This window comes from Lampris incognitus, chromosome 3 (assembly GCF_029633865.1).
Source record: "Lampris incognitus isolate fLamInc1 chromosome 3, fLamInc1.hap2, whole genome shotgun sequence".
In the NCBI taxonomy this organism is placed as follows: Eukaryota; Metazoa; Chordata; class Actinopteri; order Lampriformes; family Lampridae; genus Lampris; species Lampris incognitus.
This window is the reverse complement of record NC_079213.1, coordinates 17680390-17703973: the sequence shown is the minus strand read 5'-3', so window position 1 is coordinate 17703973 and position 23584 is coordinate 17680390. Positions and strand designations below refer to the sequence as shown.

The following is a 23584-nucleotide window of genomic DNA, read 5'->3' as shown; positions in this document are numbered from 1 at the left end:
AATAAGAAGTGTGCGCTGAAATATCGTTTCAAATATTTGATCCAACAGTTTTAGTGTGTGTGTGTGTGTGGGGGGGGGGGGCGGGGGTTGGGTGGGGTGGTGGATGGGTGTATTAACAGAGTCAAATGTGGCATCATCGCTGCAGTGACGAAGCGCAAGGTGAACTGATGGGACGCGTCAAGGGCTCCATGGCACCGTCACTTAACAATGCCAAAAAAGGGCAACTCACAGCGTCGTCCCCAGATTTACTGTCACCTCCTTCAATCTAAAAAAAACCCTGTTTTCTCCTGGCCTGGGTCGACATGGAGAAATGCAAACATGCATGTGCAAGAGTACAAGAACACTGCTGTATGTAGCCACCACGTCCTTTCCAGATGGCCAAAGCTTTTAGCAAACTGGCTTCTGTACAGTGATGGGCTGAGGCAAAGAGATTTATTTCCTCCCAGATTTCCCTAGTTATTCACTCTCTTTTTTTTTGTTGCACTGGCACGTATATCCAGTAGCATCCCATTTACACATCAACTCAGGAGGTTGAAACTTTTTTTTTTGGAAACGCCCGTTTTTGCCATATTTTTTTCTAAGGGATTCATATACTCGGGATTCTACTCCCCATAGCCACAATACATCTGTCAGTAAGTCACTGGGCTTAATACATGTGCTGACCTAAATATCTCTGGCCTCTCCAAAGAGAATGTGGTACTCAGAGCTGTGGGGGGATTACAACCAGGGGAAACATCAGAAAACACACAGTACTGATGAATTGATCAGAGATTGCTCTGAAAAGGATTACTGGGATTCACCAATGGTTTACAGACACTTCAGTTCATGCACAGCACTATTATGAACCAATTCAATTCATTATTGGGAATATCTGATCAGATAGAATGAGCATAACTCCTCTTTTGTTAGACTTGGATAGATGAATTTTGCCTATATTACTGCATTATTGAACACGTAAAGGAGAGCAGCCTTCGGGTAAATTTCCCGACTGCCTTTAACGCCATTTGTTTCTTCATAAGATTACCATGAATCGAAAGCACACATATGCAAACAGTAACCTCCAGCCCATCCCATAACAAACCCAATCCATGGCAGAGGTCCAACTTTTTAAATGCCTGCTTCACTACTCCTGTTCTTTCTCCACCTACAAAAGGGGTTGTTTCATAAAATATTGCAGCTCCAATGAAGGGTAGATGCTGCGTGCGTGTGTGTGTGTGTGTGTGTGTGTGTGTGTGTGTGTGTGTGTGTGTGTGTGTGTGTGTGTGTGTGCAAGCGTGTGTGTTTATGTGTGTGTGTGTGCATGTTCGTTCATATCCGCAAGTGATGCTTTCATATCTCATGGTGTTCTGTTGCTAGTATTAAACAACTGAAGTTGAGTCAGCCTCCTCTGGAGGGAATGTCTGCAATCATTGCATGTTGGATTTGCAAAAAGTTCCCCCACTGCTCCCTTTTCACTGGGAGGAGAGAAGGAAGAGGAGGAGGGGAGATTGGTGAATTGGCTGCAGATGTGCTCTCCCATGCTGATGCCCTCTCTCTCTCCCTCTCTCCCTCTCTCTCTCTCTCTCTCTCTCTCTCTCTCTCTCTTACTGTGTAGGCTCATCCCTCTGGTAGATAGACAATGGGGACACTCATGGGCCATAGGGAGATTGTCTGGAATGCTTTTCCTCTTCAAGCCTTGCTTCTTCTGTCCTCACGCAACCTCCTTTTGCCCTTCCTACATTTCCCCTCCCTCAGCTTGAGCAGCTGTGAAACAGAACAGACAGGGTGTTTATACATTTGAAGAAAATGGTTGACAGCCAAACAGATAATGACTGACAATACTGAATATTAAGCAGTTAGTGGCGAGTAATAGTCCACTGCAGGCGTTAGTACCTGCTGCTGCTTTTACTACGGTTACTACTGGTGGCTACATTACTAATGGTACTACTATTATTACTGCTACTACTATTACTACTGCTACTGCTATTATTACTGGTACCAACATTACTACTATTATTACTTCTACTGCTCTTATTACTGCTACGACTATTGTCACTACCATTACTATTGCTACTACTATTATCACTACCATTACTCCTGTGGGAGGGGGGGGGGCAATGGAGGCTACAGCTCTGGGGAAGAAGCTGTTCCTCAGCCTGTCAGTCCAGGTTTTGATGGTGCAGTATCTTTTCCCCGATGGCAAGGTAACAAACAGACAGTGACCTGGGTGTGTTGCGTCTTAGCTGATGTTGCTGTGTTGCACCCCTCTCGGTTTCCCCCTTAATCCCTCCAATCCTCATCTCCCTCGTTCGCCAAATCTCTCTCTCTCTCTCTCTCTCTCTCTCTCTCTCTCTCTCTCTCTCTGCATCTCTGCTGTTTGTTGTATGTGATACTGCAGTATTTTACAGTAGCCATGCCGTGTGATCTGGTAGAAGTGATGCGTAAGCATGTGTGACTGCACAAGGAGGACTCTGTCTGGATACTGCAGTGCTGCCTGGAGAGGGAGAGAGCGAGAGAGAGAGAGACAGTGTGTGCTTTCATGTATAAGCTGTGCATGACTATAGTTTAAGCAGTTTGCTGAGTCATTCTGATTCTAAATCATTCATAGCGCCCCTTCAGACTGAAGATTCATTCTCATTCTGGCTCTGGTATGGCCAGTGCCCCGTCAAAAAATGGTCGGGGACCTAAAGAGTCCAGACATACATACTCATTAGACTTGCAGGATACATGTAATTAAATGTTAAGCACTTAAGTTTTTTGTTTGTTTGGTTTTTCCCCCTACAGATCTCTATTTCAAAAGTATCCATTCTACATACATTATACCCATCATGAGAACTGCATACATACATACATACATAAATGCATACATACATACATACATACTATCATCATCATCATAGACCTTCATACTTGAGTTCGAGTATGATGATCCTCCTTGGGGGTCATTATTGTGGGTCTTCAAGGGTCTGAAGAGGCCAATTCTGGAACCACAAACCTTCTTGCAGTGTGGGCATTGATGTGAGGTGCTGGACGTGGAATATGGGAAAGCCTTTTTGGCGGGGACTCTCCTTTCTTTGCTGCTGCTCGACTCTGGCAGCCTGTTTGAGGTCATCTTCATGGAGTGTGGCTCCTTCACGTAAACTGTTTCTCCATGCGGTCCTATTTTGAGCGAGGTCTTCCCAGGTAGAGCTGTTTATGTGGTTTTTTTTTTAGGTTGATCCTGATGTTGACCTTGAAATACTTTTTCTGACTACCGGATGCTCATTGGCCAGAATTTATTTCCGAGTAGAGAACCTATTTTGGGAGGCGTATGTCAGGCTTTGGTATTACATGGCCTGTCCATTTCAGCTGGTGTTTAATGATGGTGGTGGCAATGCTGTTGAGGTTTGCTTCTTCGAGAAGACTGATGTTAACGTGTGCTTCTCTTTCCAGCTGATACGTAAGATTTTTCGCAGGCATCTCTGGTGGTGGGACGCCAGTACTCTTATATGCCTAGGGTAGGTAGTCCAGGTCTCTGCACCACATACACACATACATACGTATGCAAGACAATTCCAAATATCATTAAGATATGTATTATGATTTTTTTTAGCCACAAATTGAGTAACTGATTCCTCTAATAATGTCAACATCAAATAAACAGCAGCATCAACCAACCCCCCAACCCCCACCCCTCTCTTGCAGTGAGTCTTTAGACCATCATGGCTGCCAATCCTCTACTGTTACTGGCCTTCCTCTCCACCTCAGTCTCTCTCACAGGTAAGTGTGGATACTGGCTGCATACTGAGGGTTCATTTACACAACAAGAAATGAAGATCACTATCTCAAAAGATGTAAAGGTATGATGAAAGGATAAACCATGTAAAAAAAAAGTCATAAACTAGGTTCTGCTCTAGTGCTCGCACCCATTCCAGCCTTTATACCTGTTGAGTCTCAACTGCATATTTCCCAAGGATGGGCTCATATTGCAAAATGACAAGAGCAGCAGCCAGTCTTAGCATATAGATACACAGGGGACCGCCAGAGCTGTGGTATATGGGGATGATAGCAGTTGTCAAGGCCAGTGTAGACATGGGCCATCACTATGCTACATTGCCTGCCGCGAACTAATGAATCGCCGCAGGAGCCACTATCTGCTCTGCTGTACATCCTCCTCAGCTGACATGTGTTCAGGGTGAGAAAAAATGTCTGTCATTGAACTGTAAATTACAATATTTTCCCTCTTTGTGCAAGCGCAGTTGTGTCATGTTGCACAAAACGATTTTCCGTGAATGCCCTCTATCTGGTATTTTTCACAGAATATTAGGTGACTTAATGTGATGTATAGCCTGCTGGGAAATAACTGTGCACGTCAAGTACAGCCAGTGTATAGAAATATTTCCGCTAGAATTTAACACTGGTGATTGTCTTGTGATGTAAACCATTCATGCAAATACAATTGTCTGATGCTGACATGCTTTCGCATTTTAGCTGCGGTCTTGTTTGGTGAACCCAGAATTTATGGAGGTGAGTGATTCTTAAGTGTCTACAGTAACAGAAACTGGCTGATTGTTTTTTTTTTAAATCATATTAATTGATAACATGCCATGTTTGTTGCCATATAAAAAAACTAAGTTCGATTTAAAGCTTCTATATGTTGATTTTGTGGTTTTATTGCTTGAGTGATCTCTTGAGTAGCAGTGAGCCGTGCACTGTTACACAACTTACAATTTATTTTTTATTTTTTTTATATTTCTCTTACTGTGCCCCCTTTCAGCCTCTTTGCCACCTCCATCAAAGCTTTTGTCTTTCGTTTTAGTAAAGAGGATGCACTTGTTGAAAGTGGTGGTTGCACAGGCTACACCCTCCTCCTATCCTCTTCAGTATAACAGAAAGGCTGTCCGTCTGGCATTCCGCGTTTTTGATGACCAGGAATACATTAGCTCTACTGCACTAGCTCAAGCTACATTATTTATTGGAAGTGGAACACTCTGGGTTTTGTTTGATGCACTGCTATTATCCCATGAGCAGATTTTCCTCCCAGCAGATCATAACTCGATCACACGGATGCAAATTACAAACACGATAACAATCAGAAATCAAAACAAATGCGAATATTCATTTTTTTGGCACAGCTATGAAAATCAATTTGACAATACTGGGGTATCCCACGGCAGCACGGTGGTGCAGTGGTTAGCGCGCTTGGCCTCACAGCAAGAAGGTCCTGGGTTCAAGCCCTGGGGTAGTCCAACCTTGGTGGGTCACCCTGGGTTGTCCTCTGTGTGGAGTTTGCATGTTCTCCCTGTGTCTGCGTGGGTTTCCTCCGGTTTCCTCCCACAGTCCAAAGACATGTAAGTCAGGTGAATTGGCCGTACTAAATTGTCCCTAGGTATGAATGTGTGTGTGTGTGTGTGTGTGTGTATGTTGGCCCTGTGATGGCCTGGCAGCCTGTCCAGAGTGTCTCCCCGCCTGCTGCCCAATGACTACTGGAATAGGCTCCAGCATCCCCGTGACCCTGACAGCAGGATAAGCGGTTCAGATAATGGATGGATGGATGGGGTATCCCACAGAGAATATCTTTAATATTTGTTTTGTGTTGGTCAGAGGATGCTACTGGCTATGGGCCAATCTTCGAGGAGGAGCCTCTGGACGTGGTCTATACTGAAGACTCACCCGATGGAAGAATCTCCATGAACTGCAGAGCGCGAGCAAACCCACCGGCCTCATACAGGTAACCCACACCATGTACCAGTGTCATCAGTTCTTCACTGTTGTATTTGATACAGATTGTTGTTTTGCACTGGCCTCGCAAAACACATTTCCATCATGATGAAAATGTATGCAAGGAAAAAACACATACTAAAAAGTCACTGCACTACACTGACCTGTATTCGTCAGTATCCTAACTTTCTTGCGCCCCCTCGTTCCTCATGGTTTTCTTTTTAAATCATTCGTCCCCTCCACCGACTCCTCCTCTCCCTCAGGTGGCGCCGTGATAACTGGGAGATCAAGCTGATGGAGCAGCCAGATGAACATTACAGCCTGGTAGGTGGTAATCTGGTCATCACCAACCCCAGGCAGAAGAAACATTCAGGGACGTACGTCTGTGTGGCGAGGAACATCTACGGCACTGTCATCAGCAAGGAGGCGAGGGTCATGTTTGGATGTGAGCAGGAGAATATTTATTACTGAATATTAAGCAGTTACTGGCAAGTAATAGTCCCCTGCAGGCGTTAGTACCTGCTGCTGCTGTTACTACGGTTACTGCTGGTGGCTACATTACTAATGGTACTGATATTATTACTGCTACTACTATTACTACTGCCACTACTATTATTACTGGTACCAACATTACTACTATTATTACAGCTACTACTCTTATTACTGCTACTACTCTTACTACTGCTACTACTATGCTACTACTATTGTCACTACCATTACTACTGGTACTACTGTTATTACTGCTACTACTACTACTGCTGCTGCTACTACTATTACTACTACCATTATTACTACCATTACTACTGGTACTACTATTCCTACTTCTGCTATTACTACTACCATTACTATTACTACTATTATTACTGTTACTGCTACATTACTATTACTACTACATTACTATTACTACTACTACTACTGCTCCTCCACTGCAAAAAAAAAGATAGTTGATGCTCTCCACAAACAGTTTGATTGGTTTGTCCATTTTTCAAGTTATCATTACCTGTATGAATAATATCTTTCAACATGTTACACTGGAAATGAATGAATTTTTTTTAACCACCCAACTTTCAGTTTTTGATTCCACTGTTTGAAAAAAAAAGATATCGTATCTCAGAAGCTGATACTGAATAAGAGATAGAAGACCGTTCTGCAGTATAAGCTGCACTGAAACACTCGTCACTTGATTTTTTTTCCATGTTTCTTATAATGCAATACCATGCACTACCCTTTTCCATCTATCTTTTTTCTTCATCCTCACTGAAGATCTGGAAGAGTTCCCCCAGGAAGACAGAGATCCTGAAAGATCCACTGTCAAAGAGGGGCAGGGGGCTGTTATGCTGTGTGTCCCTCCAAAAGCCTTCCCAGGTATAAACTGTAGATCCTCACAGGAACGCAACTGATGTAGAAGTCAGATCCTCCGTCACCCAATGGAAAGTTTGGATAATTCCTTCCTGCAATTTTTTCCCTCCACTGTCAGAGAGCATGAATAATAATTCAGCAAGCAGTTATTTCAAAAAGCAAATTTAGTGTTAAAATTAATCAATAATGATTTTGTTGTATAATATGCAAATTATCTTTTCCCTCTGGAAGCATATGGGAATAGAATTTAATCATTTCCAATCCGTGAATAGTTTTTAAGTAGCATAACATGCATTTGTATAGAAAAATGCAGAAACTATTTAATTTCTAATAAACGCAGTCATTATGCAGGTATGAATATTTCTTAGTATGTATTTACATAGATCATGTTGCACATTGATGGTAATTTTCAGATTCTGTAAAGCAATTAATGTCTGGGAAAAAATGTATAATGTAAATCAGTCTTGGACTCCATGTTTCCTGTGCTGCATGTACCGTTTCCTTTCCTCTGTCCCAGCTGAAGTTTCATACCGCTGGATCTACAATGAGTTCCCAGTATTCCTGCAGACAGACCGTCGCCGTTTTGTCTCACAGAAGACTGGAAACCTGTATATCTCAAAAGTGGAAGCTCAGGATGCAGGCAACTACTCCTGCTTTGTCTCAAGCCCCATCATCGGCAAAAGCGTCTTCTCCAAGTTCATCCCTCTCATCCCATTACCGCCTGACGATGGTTAGTGGTCGCCTGCCGGATGATCGAAAATCACCGAGATAGAGAGGCTGTAAACCTCACTGTACTGTACCTCAGGACTGTTTGTCTGTTGGTGGTTCATCCGGTCTGTTTGTCTTCTGTATAGCATTCTGTTCTTCTTTCTGTCTGTGTATTTAAAATTTGAACTGTGAGGGCATTTGGGTAGCGTGGTGGTCTATTCCATTGCCTAGCAACACGGGGATCGCTAGTTCGAGTCCCGGTGTTACCTCCAGCTTGGTCAGGCGTCCCTACAGATACAATTGGCCATGTCTGTTGGTGGGAAGCCGGATGTGGGTATGTGTCCTGGTCACTGCACTAGCACCTCCTCTGGTCGGTTGGGGCGCCTGTTCGGGGGGGGGGCTGGGGGGAATAGCGTGATCCTCCCACGTGCTACATCTCCCAGGTGAAACTCCTCACTGTCAGGTGAAAAGAAGTGGCTGGCGACTCCACATGTATCGGCGGAAGCATGTGGTAGTCTGCAGCCCTCCCCTGATCGGCAGAGAGGGTGGAGCAGCGACCGGGACGGCTCGGAAAATGGGGTAATTTGCCAAGTACAATTGGGGCGAAACGGGGGGGAAAAAGCCAAAAAAAAAATTGAACTGTGTGGATGTAATGAACGGTGTCTCTTCGTAGGCGAAGAGAGGAAGTATCCAGCAGACATCAGGGTGAAGTTCCCAGACACCACTGCCCTGCTGGCTTCCAACATCACACTGGAGTGCTTTGCCTTGGGAAAGTAAATCTGACATGAAATCGAATTTTATCCAGATTAAAAATGTTTCTCTGAGATTTGCACAGACAGTATCAAAGCCTTTTTTGGCCCCGAAATTTACATTTGCATGCATTACATGAATATTATTAAAGCTTCTATGAGGAGTTTTGGATTTTTGTTGACTTTGGACTAAACTGGCAGTCTTTCTAAGAAGAACGACTTCATTTTGCATAAGCATCGCCTATTTTCAAAGATTTCCATTCACACTATGGTAGCTTTTGCATTGTTTTTTTTAATGAAGAGAGAGATGTAGTCGTGCTTTGAAAAAAAAAAGGTGTTTGCAAGATATGCAGCTGTCTGTATACCGTAAATTGTTTTGTTAAATTTAGCAGGCAATCCAACTCGGAGGTGAGCATATCTAATCCTCTTGCTGATGGTCTCATTTGCTTATATCGGTTATACAAAGGCATCAAATTTAAACTGAGACTGATAAATAATCGCTGAAAATCTCCTCGTAGCAGCTTTAAGTGTGCAGGAGTGAACAGGGTGCTGTTCCCTCCAAGGTTTTACGTGTTGTTGGCACATCGCATCTGTATAGCATTTGTAAATACATTTTTGAGAAATGCTTTAACAACTCATCAGCAACCTTTTCAAGGTCATTAACTCAACTAAATTTGTGCCCGTTAAGCCCTATCCCTCACATCGTATGGAGGAAGGTGGACACCACAGACCTCCCAGCCAACCATGAGATCAGTGACTCTGGGACTCTGCTGCACCTTTACAACATCCAGTATGAGGACGCAGGAGCATACGAGTGTGAAGCCATCAACACAAAGGGCAAGGACTGGCACAAGGCCTGGCTCTATGTGGAGTGTGAGTGAACTCATCGTGGCCATCTGTGCTTGCTTCTTAGTTGATTTAACGCTATGACCCTGAAGGTTTACCTGACATACAAAGTAATTTTTCTATATTTTCTGTTGCTAGTATGTTGGCAGTTAGTCAGTTAGTCCTTGAAAGATAAAAATTGCACTGGACCAGGGTGTCCAGGTAGCGTAGCGGTCTATTCCGCTGCTTACCAACACGGGGATCGCCAGTTCGAATCCCTGTGTTACTTCTGGTGTGGTTGGGCATCCCTACAGACACTTTGGCCATGTCTGCAGGTGGGGAGCCGGATGTGGGTATGTGTCCTAGTCACTGCACTGGCGCCTCCTCTGGTCAGTCGGGGCGCCTGTTCGGCAGGGAGGGGGAACTGGGGGAAATAGCGTGATCCTCCCACACCCTACGTCCCCCTGGTGAAACTCCTCACTGTCAGGTGAAAAGAAGCGGCTGGTGACTCCACATGTATCAGAGGAGGCATGTGGTAGTCTGCAGCCCTCCCCGGATCGGCAGAGGGGGTGGAGCAGTGACCGGGACGGCTCAGAAGAGTGGGGTAATTGGCCAAGTACACTTTGGGAGAAAAAAAGGGGGGGAATCCAAAAAAGAAAGAAAGAAAAGAACAGACAAAATAGAAAAGAAGTTGCACTGGAAACAAGTGTAATCACTTCATCCCATTTCCTTTCCAATATTTATTGTGGGCACTTGATGTAAATAGCACGAGATACATTAGAAACATGATTAGGTTAATGGAACTTAATTATTGTGTTGACAGATATGGAAGTCCCTGATGTCTTATCTACTCTGATTTAACTGCTGAAGTGGCAGAAGTGAGGAGTGAATGTTATTCGGTCAAACTAAATTCACATGTTGTAACACAGTGGTTGTGTTTCTTAGTTAAATTACTGTCAAGTCATTTGGTGGCGCCTTGAAAAGAGTAATGAAAATACAGAAGAGATACAGTCTGCATATTTCCAAACAGTTCTTGGTTCGGGACAAAGCAGAAGCCCAGAAGTGGTGCAACGAGTGTACCATAAACCATGGGACTTGTAGACAGGTATAAGGGTACAGTACATATATTGTATTTGATGTATTTCCCCATGTCTGTGATTGACAGCTGCTCCAGAATGGGCGGAGACCATAAACAACACACAGAAAGACATTGGCTCAGAGCACACCATGCGCTGTGTGGCGTCTGGAAAGCCGTATCCCCAAATCCGCTGGTACAAGGATGGTTACATGGTGAGAACTCCTCCATTTTGTCGGTCTTCACTCAAGAGATGGGAAGGCAATATGTTGCATGGCTAGACAGATGGGCCATCCTTTAGTTCAACCCTCACATTACCCAATGTGGCTGTCAAGCCAAAATGTCCATCCATCCATCCATTATCCAAACCACTTATCCTGCTCTCAGGGTCACGGGGATGCTGGAGCCTATCCCATCAGTCATTGGGCGGCAGGCGGGGAGACACCCTGGACAGGCCGTCAGGCCATCACAGGGCCTGCCTGCCCACACACTCACACCCACACCCCCACACGCACAACCCAGGGACAATTTAGTATGGCCGATTTGCCTGACCAGCATGTCTTTGGACTGTGGGAGGAAACCGGAGCACCCGGAGGAAACCCACACAGACACAGGCAGAACGTGCAAACACCACACAGAGGATGACCTGGGACGACCCCCAAGGTCGGACTACCCCGGGGCTCGAACCCAGGACCCTCTTGCTGTCTTGGAGCAAAATAATGCTTGATGCCTTAAGTTTCAATGCTCATCCAAGAGTACTTTGCATTCATATACTGAGAAATTACTTTAAAGCCGTGGTTCTCAGCTAGTTTGCACCAAGTCTAACTGAAGTTTGCAGTTTCATCATGACCCATGTCTGGCTTTGCTCACTCGCTCGCAGTCAAAAAGAAGAGGACAAGAGGTTTCCAACATTTGGGTGATACACGGGTGTTTTTCCTTTCAAAGTCAATCCAAACCTAATTTTTCCAAAACTTGAAATACTGTCAGCACTCAGGTCAGGGGTCCACCTCAAACAATGAAGGATGACGTAAGAGTGTGCAGGTTGCCTGAACCATACATTACTACAACAGAGTTTAGCTGGTATAAAGAAGTAAAAAGGTAAGAAATGTATTTGGTTTCTGTTTTTTAGTATGGGAAAGGCGAGTTGAAGTTTTCCAGTCTGACTTTTGATGACTCGGGGATGTACCAGTGCATTGCCTTTAATTACTGGGGCACCAAATACGCCAACGCAGAGCTGCGAGTCATCGGTGAGTTCCCCCATCAAACTGCACTGGTGTATCGGATGTTAAATGTTTGTCTTCTGCTTTCTGATGGGAAATATGCATCTGGAAGAAGTGCTTTAGGAATGAATGAAAGAATGTCTCCCAGTCAAAATTATAAAACTGCATTCGAGCATATCTCAACTAGAATAAAAGAAAAACACCCAAATTACACTTGATTTTTTTTCTGCATCAGCATCAGCTCTGGATATTAAAGTGGTTGTCTGCTGATGTTAACTGTAATATTATTTCATTTATTTAAATAAAAAAAATACAGTTGGTTTAAGTATTACTTTTCATTCGGCACATTTGCACTGAAATTAACGTATTCATTGTGGCATTTGCGACTGTCAACTTTATGACCTTCCTCCAGCCTGTGCTCCCACATTCGAGTTCAACCCGGTGAAGAAACGGCTTCTGGGGGCCAGAGATGGCCGTGTGGTCATTGAATGTAAACCCAGAGCGGCTCCAAGGCCCCGCTTCACCTGGACCAAGGACAAAGAGCTGCTCTTCAACAATTCACGGTAGCTAAATATCATCTTTATGGACTTTCAGTGGTATTGTATTGGTGTTTCTGGATGATATTTGGATATTGACTAAAATGGTAAATGAGAGTTTATTACCTGAAATTTATCATGAAATGAGGTCGGAAATATTTGCGAGTGTGTTACTTGAAAACTAGTTTTGGTTTGATGTTATGTTTTACATAACCAAACAGTTCACTGTGATGAACCTCAGTTGGAGATTTTGACATTGTGATATATTATCAATACTGATAAAAGTCAGTATCATTATCATTGTTATTATTATTAGTAATAATAATAATAATGATTATTATCATAATCATCGTGGTGATGATAATTTGCACATCTATTATAAATCTACTACTACTTTCGGCTTTCTTCCTGTCCTCTGCATCTTCCTCTGTCACACCAGCCACCTGCATGTCCTCCCTCACCACATCCATAAACCTCCTCTTTAGCCTTCCTCTTTTCCTCTTCCCTGGCAGCTCCATATTCAGGATCCTTCCCCCAATACACCCAGCATCTCTCCTCCACACATGTCCAAGCCGTCTCAATCTTGCCTGTCTTGCTTTATCTCCAAACTGTCCAACCTGAACAGTCCCTCTCATAATAATTCCTAATCCTGTCCTTCTTCGTCACTCCCAATGAAAATCTTAGCATCTTCAACTATGCCACCTCCAGCTCCGCCTCCTGTCTTTTTGTCAGTGCCACTGTCTCCAAACTATATAACATAGGCACATCTATTATGAATAAAAATATATTTATAACAATAATGATTAATAATAACCATAATTATATGATATACCGATTATAATAATTAATAATTACAAATAAATAATATTACAAATAAATATGATATGGCCCTGTGATGACCTGGTCGCCTGTCCAGGGTGTCTCCCCACCTGCCACCAGATGACTGCTAGGACAGGCTCCAGCATCCCCACAACCCTGAATAGGATAAGCGGTTTGGATAATAGATGGATGTAATATTATATATTTGCATATAGAAAAGAACTATATAAACCTAATTATTATTATTATATCACCCATCATTAATTCACATCCAGTACAACTTGCCATACGTTGTGATAATATGCAAGCTGATGGTGTCAAATCAAAGAAACCCGAAGCACCATATCCCACGCTGCCTTTGGCCACTTGAAAGTGCTTAGCATGCAAGAGCCCTGCCACTGACAGTCAACCAGTGTTTGTTGATCTTGTTTATTTCAGCATTTCCATCATGTACGATGGGAGCCTGGAGATCCTGAATGCCACTAAGAATGATGAGGGGTTTTACACCTGCTTCGCTGAAAACGACCGAGGGAAAGCCAACAGCTCAGGCTCTTTAACGATAACAGGTCCGTCAGTGTGTGTGTGTGTGTGTGTGTGTGTGTGTGTGTGTGTGTGTGTGTTCGCCTTACATTTGTATTTTTGTGTGCCTATTGGGTCTGACTGAGGGTGTAAAGCATGCGTCTGAATCTGCATACATTTGTACATCGATACCTGAGTATTAATGTACAGCATATTATTTTTTTAGTGGCCTTAAGTTTAATAACGATGGCACAGAAAACAGGCCCAATTTGTTTCATTTTTTCATGATAATGCTAACATTTTCATCAGCACATATGACTCAACTGCAGCAGTTTAGTGTCTCACCTATAAGGAAAATTCAACACTGTAAATGTCCGTCAGGGCACAATTGTCCCCCCGATTGCACTTGGCCAATTACCCTACATTTCAAGCCGTCCCAGTCGCTGCTCCACCCCCTCTGCCGATCTGGAGAGGGCTGCAGACTACCACATGCTTCCTCCGATACACGTGGAGCCGCCAACTGCTTCTTTTCACCTGCCAGTGAGGAGTTTCGCCAGGGGGACATAGCACGTGGGAGGATCACACTATTCCCCCCAGTCCCCCCGCCCCCAACAGGCGCCCCGACCGACCAGAGGAGGCACTAGTGCAGCGACCAGGACACATCCGGCTTCCCACCCGCAGACACGGCCAATTGTCTGTAGGGGCACCGGAGGTAACATGGGGATTCAAACCAGCAATCCCCGTGTTGGTAGGCAATGCTACCCGGATGTCCTATACACAATTGTTTTTGCGGGATTGACCCTGTACCTTTACAATGTGTGGGGTGGTATTTCTTGCCCCCCACCATCCTACCCACTCAAGGTGCATATGTGATTTTCTTTTCTCCTCTAGAGGCCACCAGTATCACAGAGGCCCCTGAAGACACCATGGCTAAGGTTGGTGAGGAGGTGATTCTCAGATGCTCTGCTTCATACGACTCCATGTTGGACATCACCTTTGTCTGGGCCATAGACTTCAGAGTCATTGACTTCAATGCCGAGTGGCAACACTACGAACGCATCATGGTATGTGGACTTACTAAACATATGGCAATCATCTCACGATGGCTCAGTTAATGGTTTTGCTGGATAACAATAAAGGCTTTGCTGTACAACAATTTAAAAAAGGGATTATTTGAGGTTTGCCAGGATACATTATGGAAGTATTATTCTGGCAACCAAAAACTGAAATTTGCATCTTAGTAGAATCATAGTTTATCTAACTTTTGTGGTTTCAGTAATTTTTTTGGTTTCACTTCTGCTAGTTTACTGTATCTATGATTTTTCAAGAAAAAGATACTTTAATATTTAGTACTTGTGGGGTTTTATCAGTGATGTTTTGTGTCATTTTGACACAATTATTCAAAATGGGGTGGATATTTTGAATGGATTAATTGAATGAATGAATGAAATTGCATTTTTATTTTCCCTCTTTCCTCTTCTCCGACCTCACTTTCTTCTTCTTCCCTCCGCCTTTACCATCCTCCCCTCTCTTCTCTCCACCTCTGGCAGAGTGAGGAAGGCAGTGGTAACCTGAAGATAAAAAACATACAGGTTTGGCATGAGGGCCGCTACACCTGCACAGCTCAGACTGTGGTGGACAACACCACAGCGTACGCTGACGTCAAGATCGTAGGTCAGTCCCAGCATGCATCGTCTCAGTCACAAATCACAAGTGAACAACCCTAGAGTGACCCGAGCACCTCCTTTCCATATCACCCTCCCTTTCCTTCGTCCTTCAACTACCTTTTCTCCAGGTGTCCCCGGTCCTCCTGGTGTGATCCGGGTGGAGGAGATCTTGGACAAGTCAGTGAAGTTGGTGTGGAGCAAAGGGGCTGATCACAACAGCCCCATCCGCTACTACACCATCCAGACGAGGCACTACTGGGCTCTGCATGAAGATGACTGGAGAAACGCCACAACCTGTGAGTCCTCATGAACGCCACTAGGGGGCCAACTCACCGTCATGAGATGTAACATCCAGACTTACTGCTCTGATAAAATGATAAAACATGAAATTTCTTTACAAAAACAGATGGTTAAACTCATGACATATTATTTAAGTTATTAGATGTTTGATTTTTTTTGTTTTGTTTTCAAAAGTAACATTTTAGTGGGTGACTGATCATGGTATGCAATCATCTTTTTTTTTAAAAATTAGTGGCATTATTTTCAGATGCAGTGAAAAATATGACGTTTAACCCAATATGAGTTGTGCTTTCATTTCAAAATGTTGTTTATCCATTTAAGAAATGGCTCTCTGAAATTAATTAGTCATTACTTCAAGACCGCAGATGATTCTGCCCTCAAATACAAAATGTTTAGTCTAGTTTATTGAACAATCCCAAAATTATTTGAATTGTGGTCCTTAACTATAGACCTCGCATTGAGACTCCACACTTATACACGAATTATATGTTTAGTCCTTTTGTTGTTTTCCATATCAAGATGCCTTTTCCTTACAATTAGACACAGGACAATGTGAACATCGGCTTGCCTTGTGTCTCCCTCAGCTCCAGCCTTTCTCGATGGTAATACCGAGACAGCAGATGCGGTAGACCTGTATCCCTGGATGGAGTATCAATTCAGGATTATCGCCACAAACGAATATGGCCCCGGAGAGGCCAGCATCCCCTCCATCAAAATCAAAACATGGGATTCATGTGAGAGAGAGAGAGAGAGAGAGAGAGAGAGAGAGAGAGAGAGAGAGAGAGAGAGAGAGAGAGAGAGAGAGAGAGAGAGAGAGAGAGAGAGAGAGAGAGAGAGAGAGAGAGAGCGCTTGCGTATGTGTATGTATTGCCTCCCCCAGCTTCTCCAGGTTACCCTGCACTGAATTAAGCAAGTATAGTTAAATGCATGAGTGAGTGAATGAATGAATATTTGTAAAAGAAAAAAACTCATGCATGGAAAACTGTAGGCGTATTTCCATCCAACAGCACGGCATGGTGGCCCCGTGGTTAGCACTGTCGCCTCACAGCAAGAAGGACTTGGGTTCGAACCCCAAGGTTGTCCAACCTTGGGGGTCAGCCCAGGTCATCCTCTATGTGGAGGTTGCATGTTCTCCTTGTGTCTGCGTGGGTTTTCTCTGGGTGCTCCGGTTTCCCCCACCATCAAAAAGACATGCATGTTCGGGTTAATACTCCTGTCCTTGACCGAGGCAATGGAAAGAAGAACTGGAGTTGGTCTCTGGGTGCTGCACAGCGGCTGCCCACTGCTCCTTGCTACACAGCTAGGATGGGTTAGATGCAGAGCGTAATTTCCCTTTGGGGATCAATAGAGTATATCAAACTCAATGAATCAATGAATAAATAAATAGAATCAAAAACTCTCAGATTTCAAGTTAATTATCTCAGAAAAAGACAAAGTCATGCCAATTAAGATGCACTTCCATCAGATCTGTTTAAGCGAGTAAAACCCCGATTGTTGTCCTACGTCATATGTCCATACTTTGACACCCTAGAGAAAATGGACTAATTAAGATCGAGAAACAGCTAATCATGTGATTAAATCCGATTCACGTTTTATTTTTCACTCGGTAAATGCGTTTCTGTTACAGGTCAGCACATTTCCTATTATTCAATAATAAGTTAATCCACCTCAAGTGAGTGTAAAAACTTTGTTAATTTTGGGGATTTTACTTGATATTTGCGGTTTCCACCAAGCTTTTTCCATTCAGAACAACATAATTTGCGTAAAAACACTCGATAGAAATGCAGTGTGTCTTTGCTCTTCATCTTAGCTCCTGTGATGGCTCCCACTGATGTGTCAGGTTATGGAGGCAAAGATGGAGAGATCTTCATCACATGGACAGTAGGTGTTGTAATTTGAATCTTTCAGGCTTTCAATCACACATTTGCATATTGTTCATCTTTATTATACTGACATTATTCGATCATTGTGAGTGGACAGTGATACAGAGTCTGACCACATCATGAAATGGCACGGCTCACCCATCACATCACACAGTAAAATCCCAGTGAGATCGTCTTTTTGTAATCTCTCGCTCTACTATCCACCTCAAGCCGGTGCAGCCGTGGTACTTCTATGGCAAAAAGTTTGGCTACATCGTCGCTTTTAAACCCCACGATGCCTACGACTGGTGGTACGAGACCGTCTCGGACCCGGAGACCAGGCGTTACGTCCACCGAGAGCCCACCTTCATCCCCACTGAGAGTGATTTGCAGTTCCGAGAGTTCCAGGTGAAGATCAAGTCGTTCAACGTGAAAGGCGACGGCCCTTACAGCCTCACCAAGGTCATCTACTACCCCCGAGATGGTGAGATTTCCTTCATGATGTGTGATCACCTCTGCCCATGACATGTCTTATTCAGAGGGCAAAACATGGTGTTTACAGCGTACTACAGTATTTTACTGCTTTGTGCACTAGACAGATGTACTGCATCTAAATGATATTCTTCTCAATTTCCACTTACGAAGGATTCAGAGCAGACAAGGGGAGGGATTTTATTACAAAAAATGAGCCAGTAGCAGCTCATGACCCTTGTTCTCTAATTAGAACTTCATGAGTGAGATGCAGTAGTGTGGCCGCTCTTCTTTATAACATAGGGTTTAAGATTATGCACATATTGACAGATTGAAACATAAAAAGGCACAGAATGGCATGCCCCCCGCCCCTTTTCTCCCTAATTGTACTTGGCCAATTACCCAATTTTCCATGGTATCCCGGTCACTGCTCCACCCCCTCTGCCAGTCCAGGGAGGGCTGCAGACTACCACATGCCTCCTCTGATACACGTGGAGTCGCCAGCTGCTTCTTTTCACCTGACAGTGAGGAGTTTCACCAGGGGGATGTAGCATATGGGAGGATCACGCCATTCCCCCCAGTTCCCCCTCCCCCCTGAACAGGCGCCCCGACTGACCAGAGGAGGCGCTAGTGCAGTGACCAGGACACATACCCACATCCGGCTTCCCACCCGCAGACATGGCCAACTGTGCTTGTAGGGATGCCCAACCAAGCCGGAAGTAACACGGGGACTCTAACCGGCGATCCCTGTGTTGGTAGGCAACGGAATAGACCGCTATGCCACCCGGCCACCCTACGGCATGTTTTTTTGTGGTGTTTTTTTGTTTGCCCAGAACACCTGAACATAGGAACACATTTTCTGGACACCTGACCATATCTGATAAATGGTCCACTTCCAGAGAGCGATGTCATTCTTAAGTGCTAGAAAAGCAATAAACATGAATATTCAGAATCAAAACCAAAGAGTGCTGATACTGTACTGCACCAGCTGCAGATAGTACAGTATGGTTGCATCAAGGTACATCTGCAAGGAGAACGCTTTTGTCGGTTTTGCAATCCTTTTCTTCTGTCTCCATCTGTTTTTTTTTGTCCACTGTGAGATGTCTTAATGCATGCTCAATAATCCAGGTAAGGCGATCCACTGTGAAATGTACTGTGCTGCAGACAAGCACACTGTGTTGAAGTGCGATCCACATTTATGACATATTGAGTAATGGCACACCTCTCAAGGGTGGTGTATAACACTTGTAGGAGTTAAAAAATGTTTGGGGGAGGGATTCCTCCCCCTTTTCTCCCTAATTGTGCTTGGCCAATTACCCTATTTTCCAAGCCATCCTGGTCGCTGCTCCACCCCCTCTGCCGATCTTGGGGGTGGGTGAAGGGGCTGAAGACTACCACATGTTTCCTCCGATACATGGTGAGTTGCCAGGTGCTCCTTTTCACCTAATAGTGAGGAGTTTCGCCAGGGGGATGTAGCACGTGGGAGGATCACACTATTCCCCCTAGTTCCCCTCCTCCCTGAACAGGCACCCTGACTGACCAGAGGAGGCGCTAGTGTAGCGACCAGAACACATACCCACATCCGGCTTCCCACCTGCGGACACGGCTAATTGTGTCTGTAGGGATGCCCGACCACGCCAGAGGTAACATGGGGATTCGAACAGGCAATCCCCGTGTTGGTAGGCAAAGGAATAGACCGCTATATTACGCGGACGTCCGTAGGAGTTCATTCTCACATATACAGGAATAAATCTGCAGAGTGCTCGTGCTCAGTCCATGGGTTGAGTACAGGCTTCATGCTGGAGACCAGGAACAGAGAATACCAGTCTTCCTCTCATCTTTTAATTTCTTCTTCTCCAGTCCCTTCGGAGCCCCCGACAGATGTCTATGCCAGGCCAGTTTCTTCCCATGAAGCGCTGGTTTGGTGGTTGCCAGTGGTAGACACTGGTACAGGCCTGCAGCAATACATCGAGGGATACCAGGTGTGGCCCGTTTCCTTTTTACACACTTGCATCAAAATGTTCTGAGTCCAAAACATGTTAATTTTGGGATCAACAATCATCCCGTTTGTTTTAAGACTTATACAATACAGACATTGAAGTCTTGTGTAGGTGCTATATTATTTTTTCTGCTGAGAAGATTTACCCCGTTCCTTTAGAAGTTTCGTTTGTTTTATGTGTCCGTCTCGATCTTTGAGATCACTTTTATCACATTTTGAGCAGCTCTCATAAATTCCTACCAAACCTGTCAACAAATTTCTGCTGACATGGACGTTTTGTACTGTATTGATCTTCCTGTTAATGTGAGTATAGCCATTTGACCTGATTGACAAATTGACCGATGTCTCATCAGCTCAGTCCTGTCTCCCACTGACTAGGTTAAATACTGGAGGAAGTATGACGACCCCGAGCCGGGGGCCAATCGTATATTTGTTCCCGCCGGGACCAACCAGACCAGGCTGGAGAACATGCTGCCAGACTCCCACTACCTCATCGAGGTCCGGGCCTATAATGGAGCAGGCTTTGGGCCCCCCGGCGAACACTGTGAGATGTTCACCAAGAGACCACGTAAGACTGATAAAAATCACCATTTAACATCAGATTTATTCACACAACCAGAATCTCATAATAAATAGAAATGGCAAGTTTAGAGTGTATGATACCACTTAGTATTGCTGTTGATATATATATATATATATATATATATATATTTTTTTTTTTAAAAAGTCAATCTGTAAAAAGGCAGTTTTTCAGGAATTGAGAGAAGACCGCTTTGTTCATCATTATGCATATGGGTTTATGAAATGTGTCAGTTTTGATTTTGATTGTTTCAAGGGCCAAAGGGTCACAATGTTTTCTCAGCGCATAAAAAAACCATGTAAACTCTGCATACAAATAACAAAAAGATGTACCAAAACGTGAGCAATGACAAAAACACCGTTTGTGTTTTCTTTTTTCTTTTTTTTTTTGTACTAAGGCATCTTTTATTTATTCATGTTTTTGCCAACAGCACCACCCGAGGCTCCCAGGATGTGGCGCTACATCAGTTGGACAGGCAAATGGCTGTATGTGTGGTGGGACCATATCCAATATGACTGGTTTGGCAACATTTCCTTCCCACTGTACTACAAGGTAGGTCTATCTATCTATCTATCTATCTATCTATCTATCTATCTATCTATCTATCTATCTGTCCATTATTCAGTCACATGTCTTTTAAAAATGTGTTCTTTTCTTATTCAGATTCTGCTTCGTTGTAACCATTTTAGGATGTATAATTCAACTCACACATAATCACATCTTCCCCTCCACAGTAATCTCAGACACTGCCATTGCAAACACTCCCCTAATCTTTCTCACGTGAAAATGTACATCAACAACAAAGAAAAAAAAACAAACCCATTAAAACTATGCTCATACGAGGGAATGTGCAACAGTGTTAAAATTAGACTCCAGCCCCCATTTCCCACTTTTCCTATCATACTGTGTTTCAGTCAAGGTTACATATCCAAGGTGAAGTCCCACAAACATGGAACCTATACCTGAAACCTGCACTTAGCATTGACTACCTGGTACCAGTGATGTTGCAAACATCAGAGAAACTTTGTTAATTTGAACCAAAATAAGTTTTCCTGGCCATGTCTTGTTGAAAGTAAAGTAAAGAAGCATTGTTCACGCATTGTTGATAGTTCGTTATATTGTCCATGTGTCTCGTTCCCCAGGTCATGTTCAGAAAAACAGGCCACATCTATGGGAAAGTCTACGTCACAGGCTGGCACTTCATGGACTTCCCCATGCCACAGCTTGGTGACTATGAGCTGATGGTGCGTGGCCGCTATGAAGGAGGAGATGGACCCGTCAGGATGATTCATCTTCTGGGTAAAACTTTTCTTCTAAAATCTACTATAATTTTATGTTTATTGATCCTGCGTTAAGTCCTACGTTCTTGCTTTCTCTCAAAACTTCGGCGGCGTTTTCATGACTTTCCCCTCATGAATCAATTGGCATCGTCTTTATTCAACAGGGACGATCTGCTTTTCATGGAGATAAGCTGAAACAAGCCGACTACATCTTAATAAAAAAAAAAAGAAAAAAAAAGATTTAAGACTGAATGCGAGTTAACATTTTGATGGGCGGTTTTGGTTCTGTGCATTTTTATTCAAGACAATTGGTTTTTTAAAGATTATCTCGGTGCTAATCTTATTTTTGTGCCAGTAAACACAAGCACGGAAAACTGATTTAGATTTGTGTTCAGATGTCTCAAATAGCATAACAACCTTTTCAATTAAAACGGATTCTCTTAAATGAACATGCCAGTCAAAATTTACATCTAATACCTAAAAACACCAAAGTAAACATCTGCAGGTCACATATGCTGGTTAATCACAACTATTTGTTTGCTGGACCTCCACATTAAGGCTGATGACAGTTTTCTTCTGTCTCATATTCCTCCTCAGGAAAAGCATCCATGATCTCACCCTCATTCAGCCTGGTCTCCTTGTTGCTGCTGGCGGTATGTATTTTTGGACTGAGAATTTAGGCCCGTCACCAATGGCATGCCTGAAATGGACTCTTTGGTGAGAAGAACGTGGACCACGCTAAGATATGCTATCTTGGTTTCACCCCTACAAACACCCATTGAACAGGTGCACTGTCTATTACAACGTGGTCATTGGAGAAGTCCCTGCTGATGCATCAAGCCCATCTCACCCACTTTAAGTTGCTCTGGATAAGACACACAGCTCAGTGCCCAAAACAATTAAGCACATATATATACTTTGTTAAAAGAAACACTTAATGGTAGGGATAGTGCTCAACAAATAAGGAGCAAAATAATCCAGTTAATCAAGTAAATTCTCTACGAGACAGTACAAGCTTGTTTCATGCTATAATCAAGCAATCACCGCATGATAATGACTGCTTTATTATAGCATGAAACAAGCTTGTACTGTCTCATAGAGAATTTACTTGTATATATAAAGATTTGTTGAGCCCTTTTATCAACACCACGGTTTCTGGAAGAAAAAAAAGGCTCATATATATATATATATACACTACCGTTCAAAAGTTTGGGATCACCCAAACAATTTTGTGTTTTCCATGAAAAGTCACACTTATTCACCACCATATGTTGTGAAATGAATAGAAAATAGAGTCAAGACATTGACAAGGTTAGAAATAATTATTTGTATTTGAAATAAGATTTTTTTTTACATCAAACTTTGCTTTCGTCAAAGAATCCTCCATTTGCAGCAATTACAGCATTGCAGACCTTTGGCATTCTAGCTGTTAATTTGTTGAGGTAATCTGGAGAAATTGCACCCCACGCTTCCAGAAGCAGCTCCCACAAGTTGGATTGGTTGCGTACCATACGGTCAAGCTGCTCCCACAACAGCTCAATGGGGTTCAGATCTGGTGACTGCGCTGGCCACTCCATTACCGATAGAATACCAGCTGCCTGCTTCTGCTCTAAATAGTTCTTGCACAATTTGGAGGTGTGTTTAGGGTCATTGTCCTGTTGTAGGATGAAATTGGCTCCAGTCAAGCGCTGTCCACTGGGTATGGCATGGCGTTGCAAAATGGAGTGATAGCCTTCCTTATTCAGAATCCCTTTTACCCTGTACAAATCTCCCACCTTACCAGCACCAAAGCAACCCCAGACCATCACATTACCTCCACCATGCTTAACAGATGGCGTCAGGCATTCTTCCAGCATCTTTTCATTTGTTCTGCGTCTCACAAACGTTCTTCTTTGTGATCCAAACACCTCAAACTTGGATTCATCCGTCCACAACA

The 23584-nt window shown here is 43.6% G+C and overlaps 1 protein-coding gene across 1 annotated transcript; it reads left to right on the top strand.

Annotated features, from left to right (window-relative positions):
• Positions 1-3452: 3452 nt before the first annotated feature.
• Positions 3453-22483, top strand: cntn1b (contactin 1b). Its single transcript, XM_056277127.1, has 24 exons — positions 3453-3476; positions 3664-3738; positions 4450-4485; positions 5563-5689; positions 5943-6124; positions 6943-7044; positions 7556-7768; positions 8420-8519; positions 9184-9368; positions 10486-10610; positions 11525-11642; positions 12028-12178; positions 13409-13536; positions 14381-14553; positions 15040-15163; positions 15285-15452; positions 16041-16190; positions 17267-17337; positions 17550-17802; positions 19650-19771; positions 20167-20356; positions 20799-20920; positions 21511-21667; positions 22246-22483. The coding sequence occupies exons 2-24, from the start codon at positions 3681-3683 to the stop codon at positions 22326-22328; spliced, it is 3138 nt and encodes a 1045-aa protein (XP_056133102.1). The 5' UTR covers positions 3453-3476; positions 3664-3680; the 3' UTR covers positions 22329-22483.
• The last annotated feature ends 1101 nt before the right edge of the window (positions 22484-23584 follow it).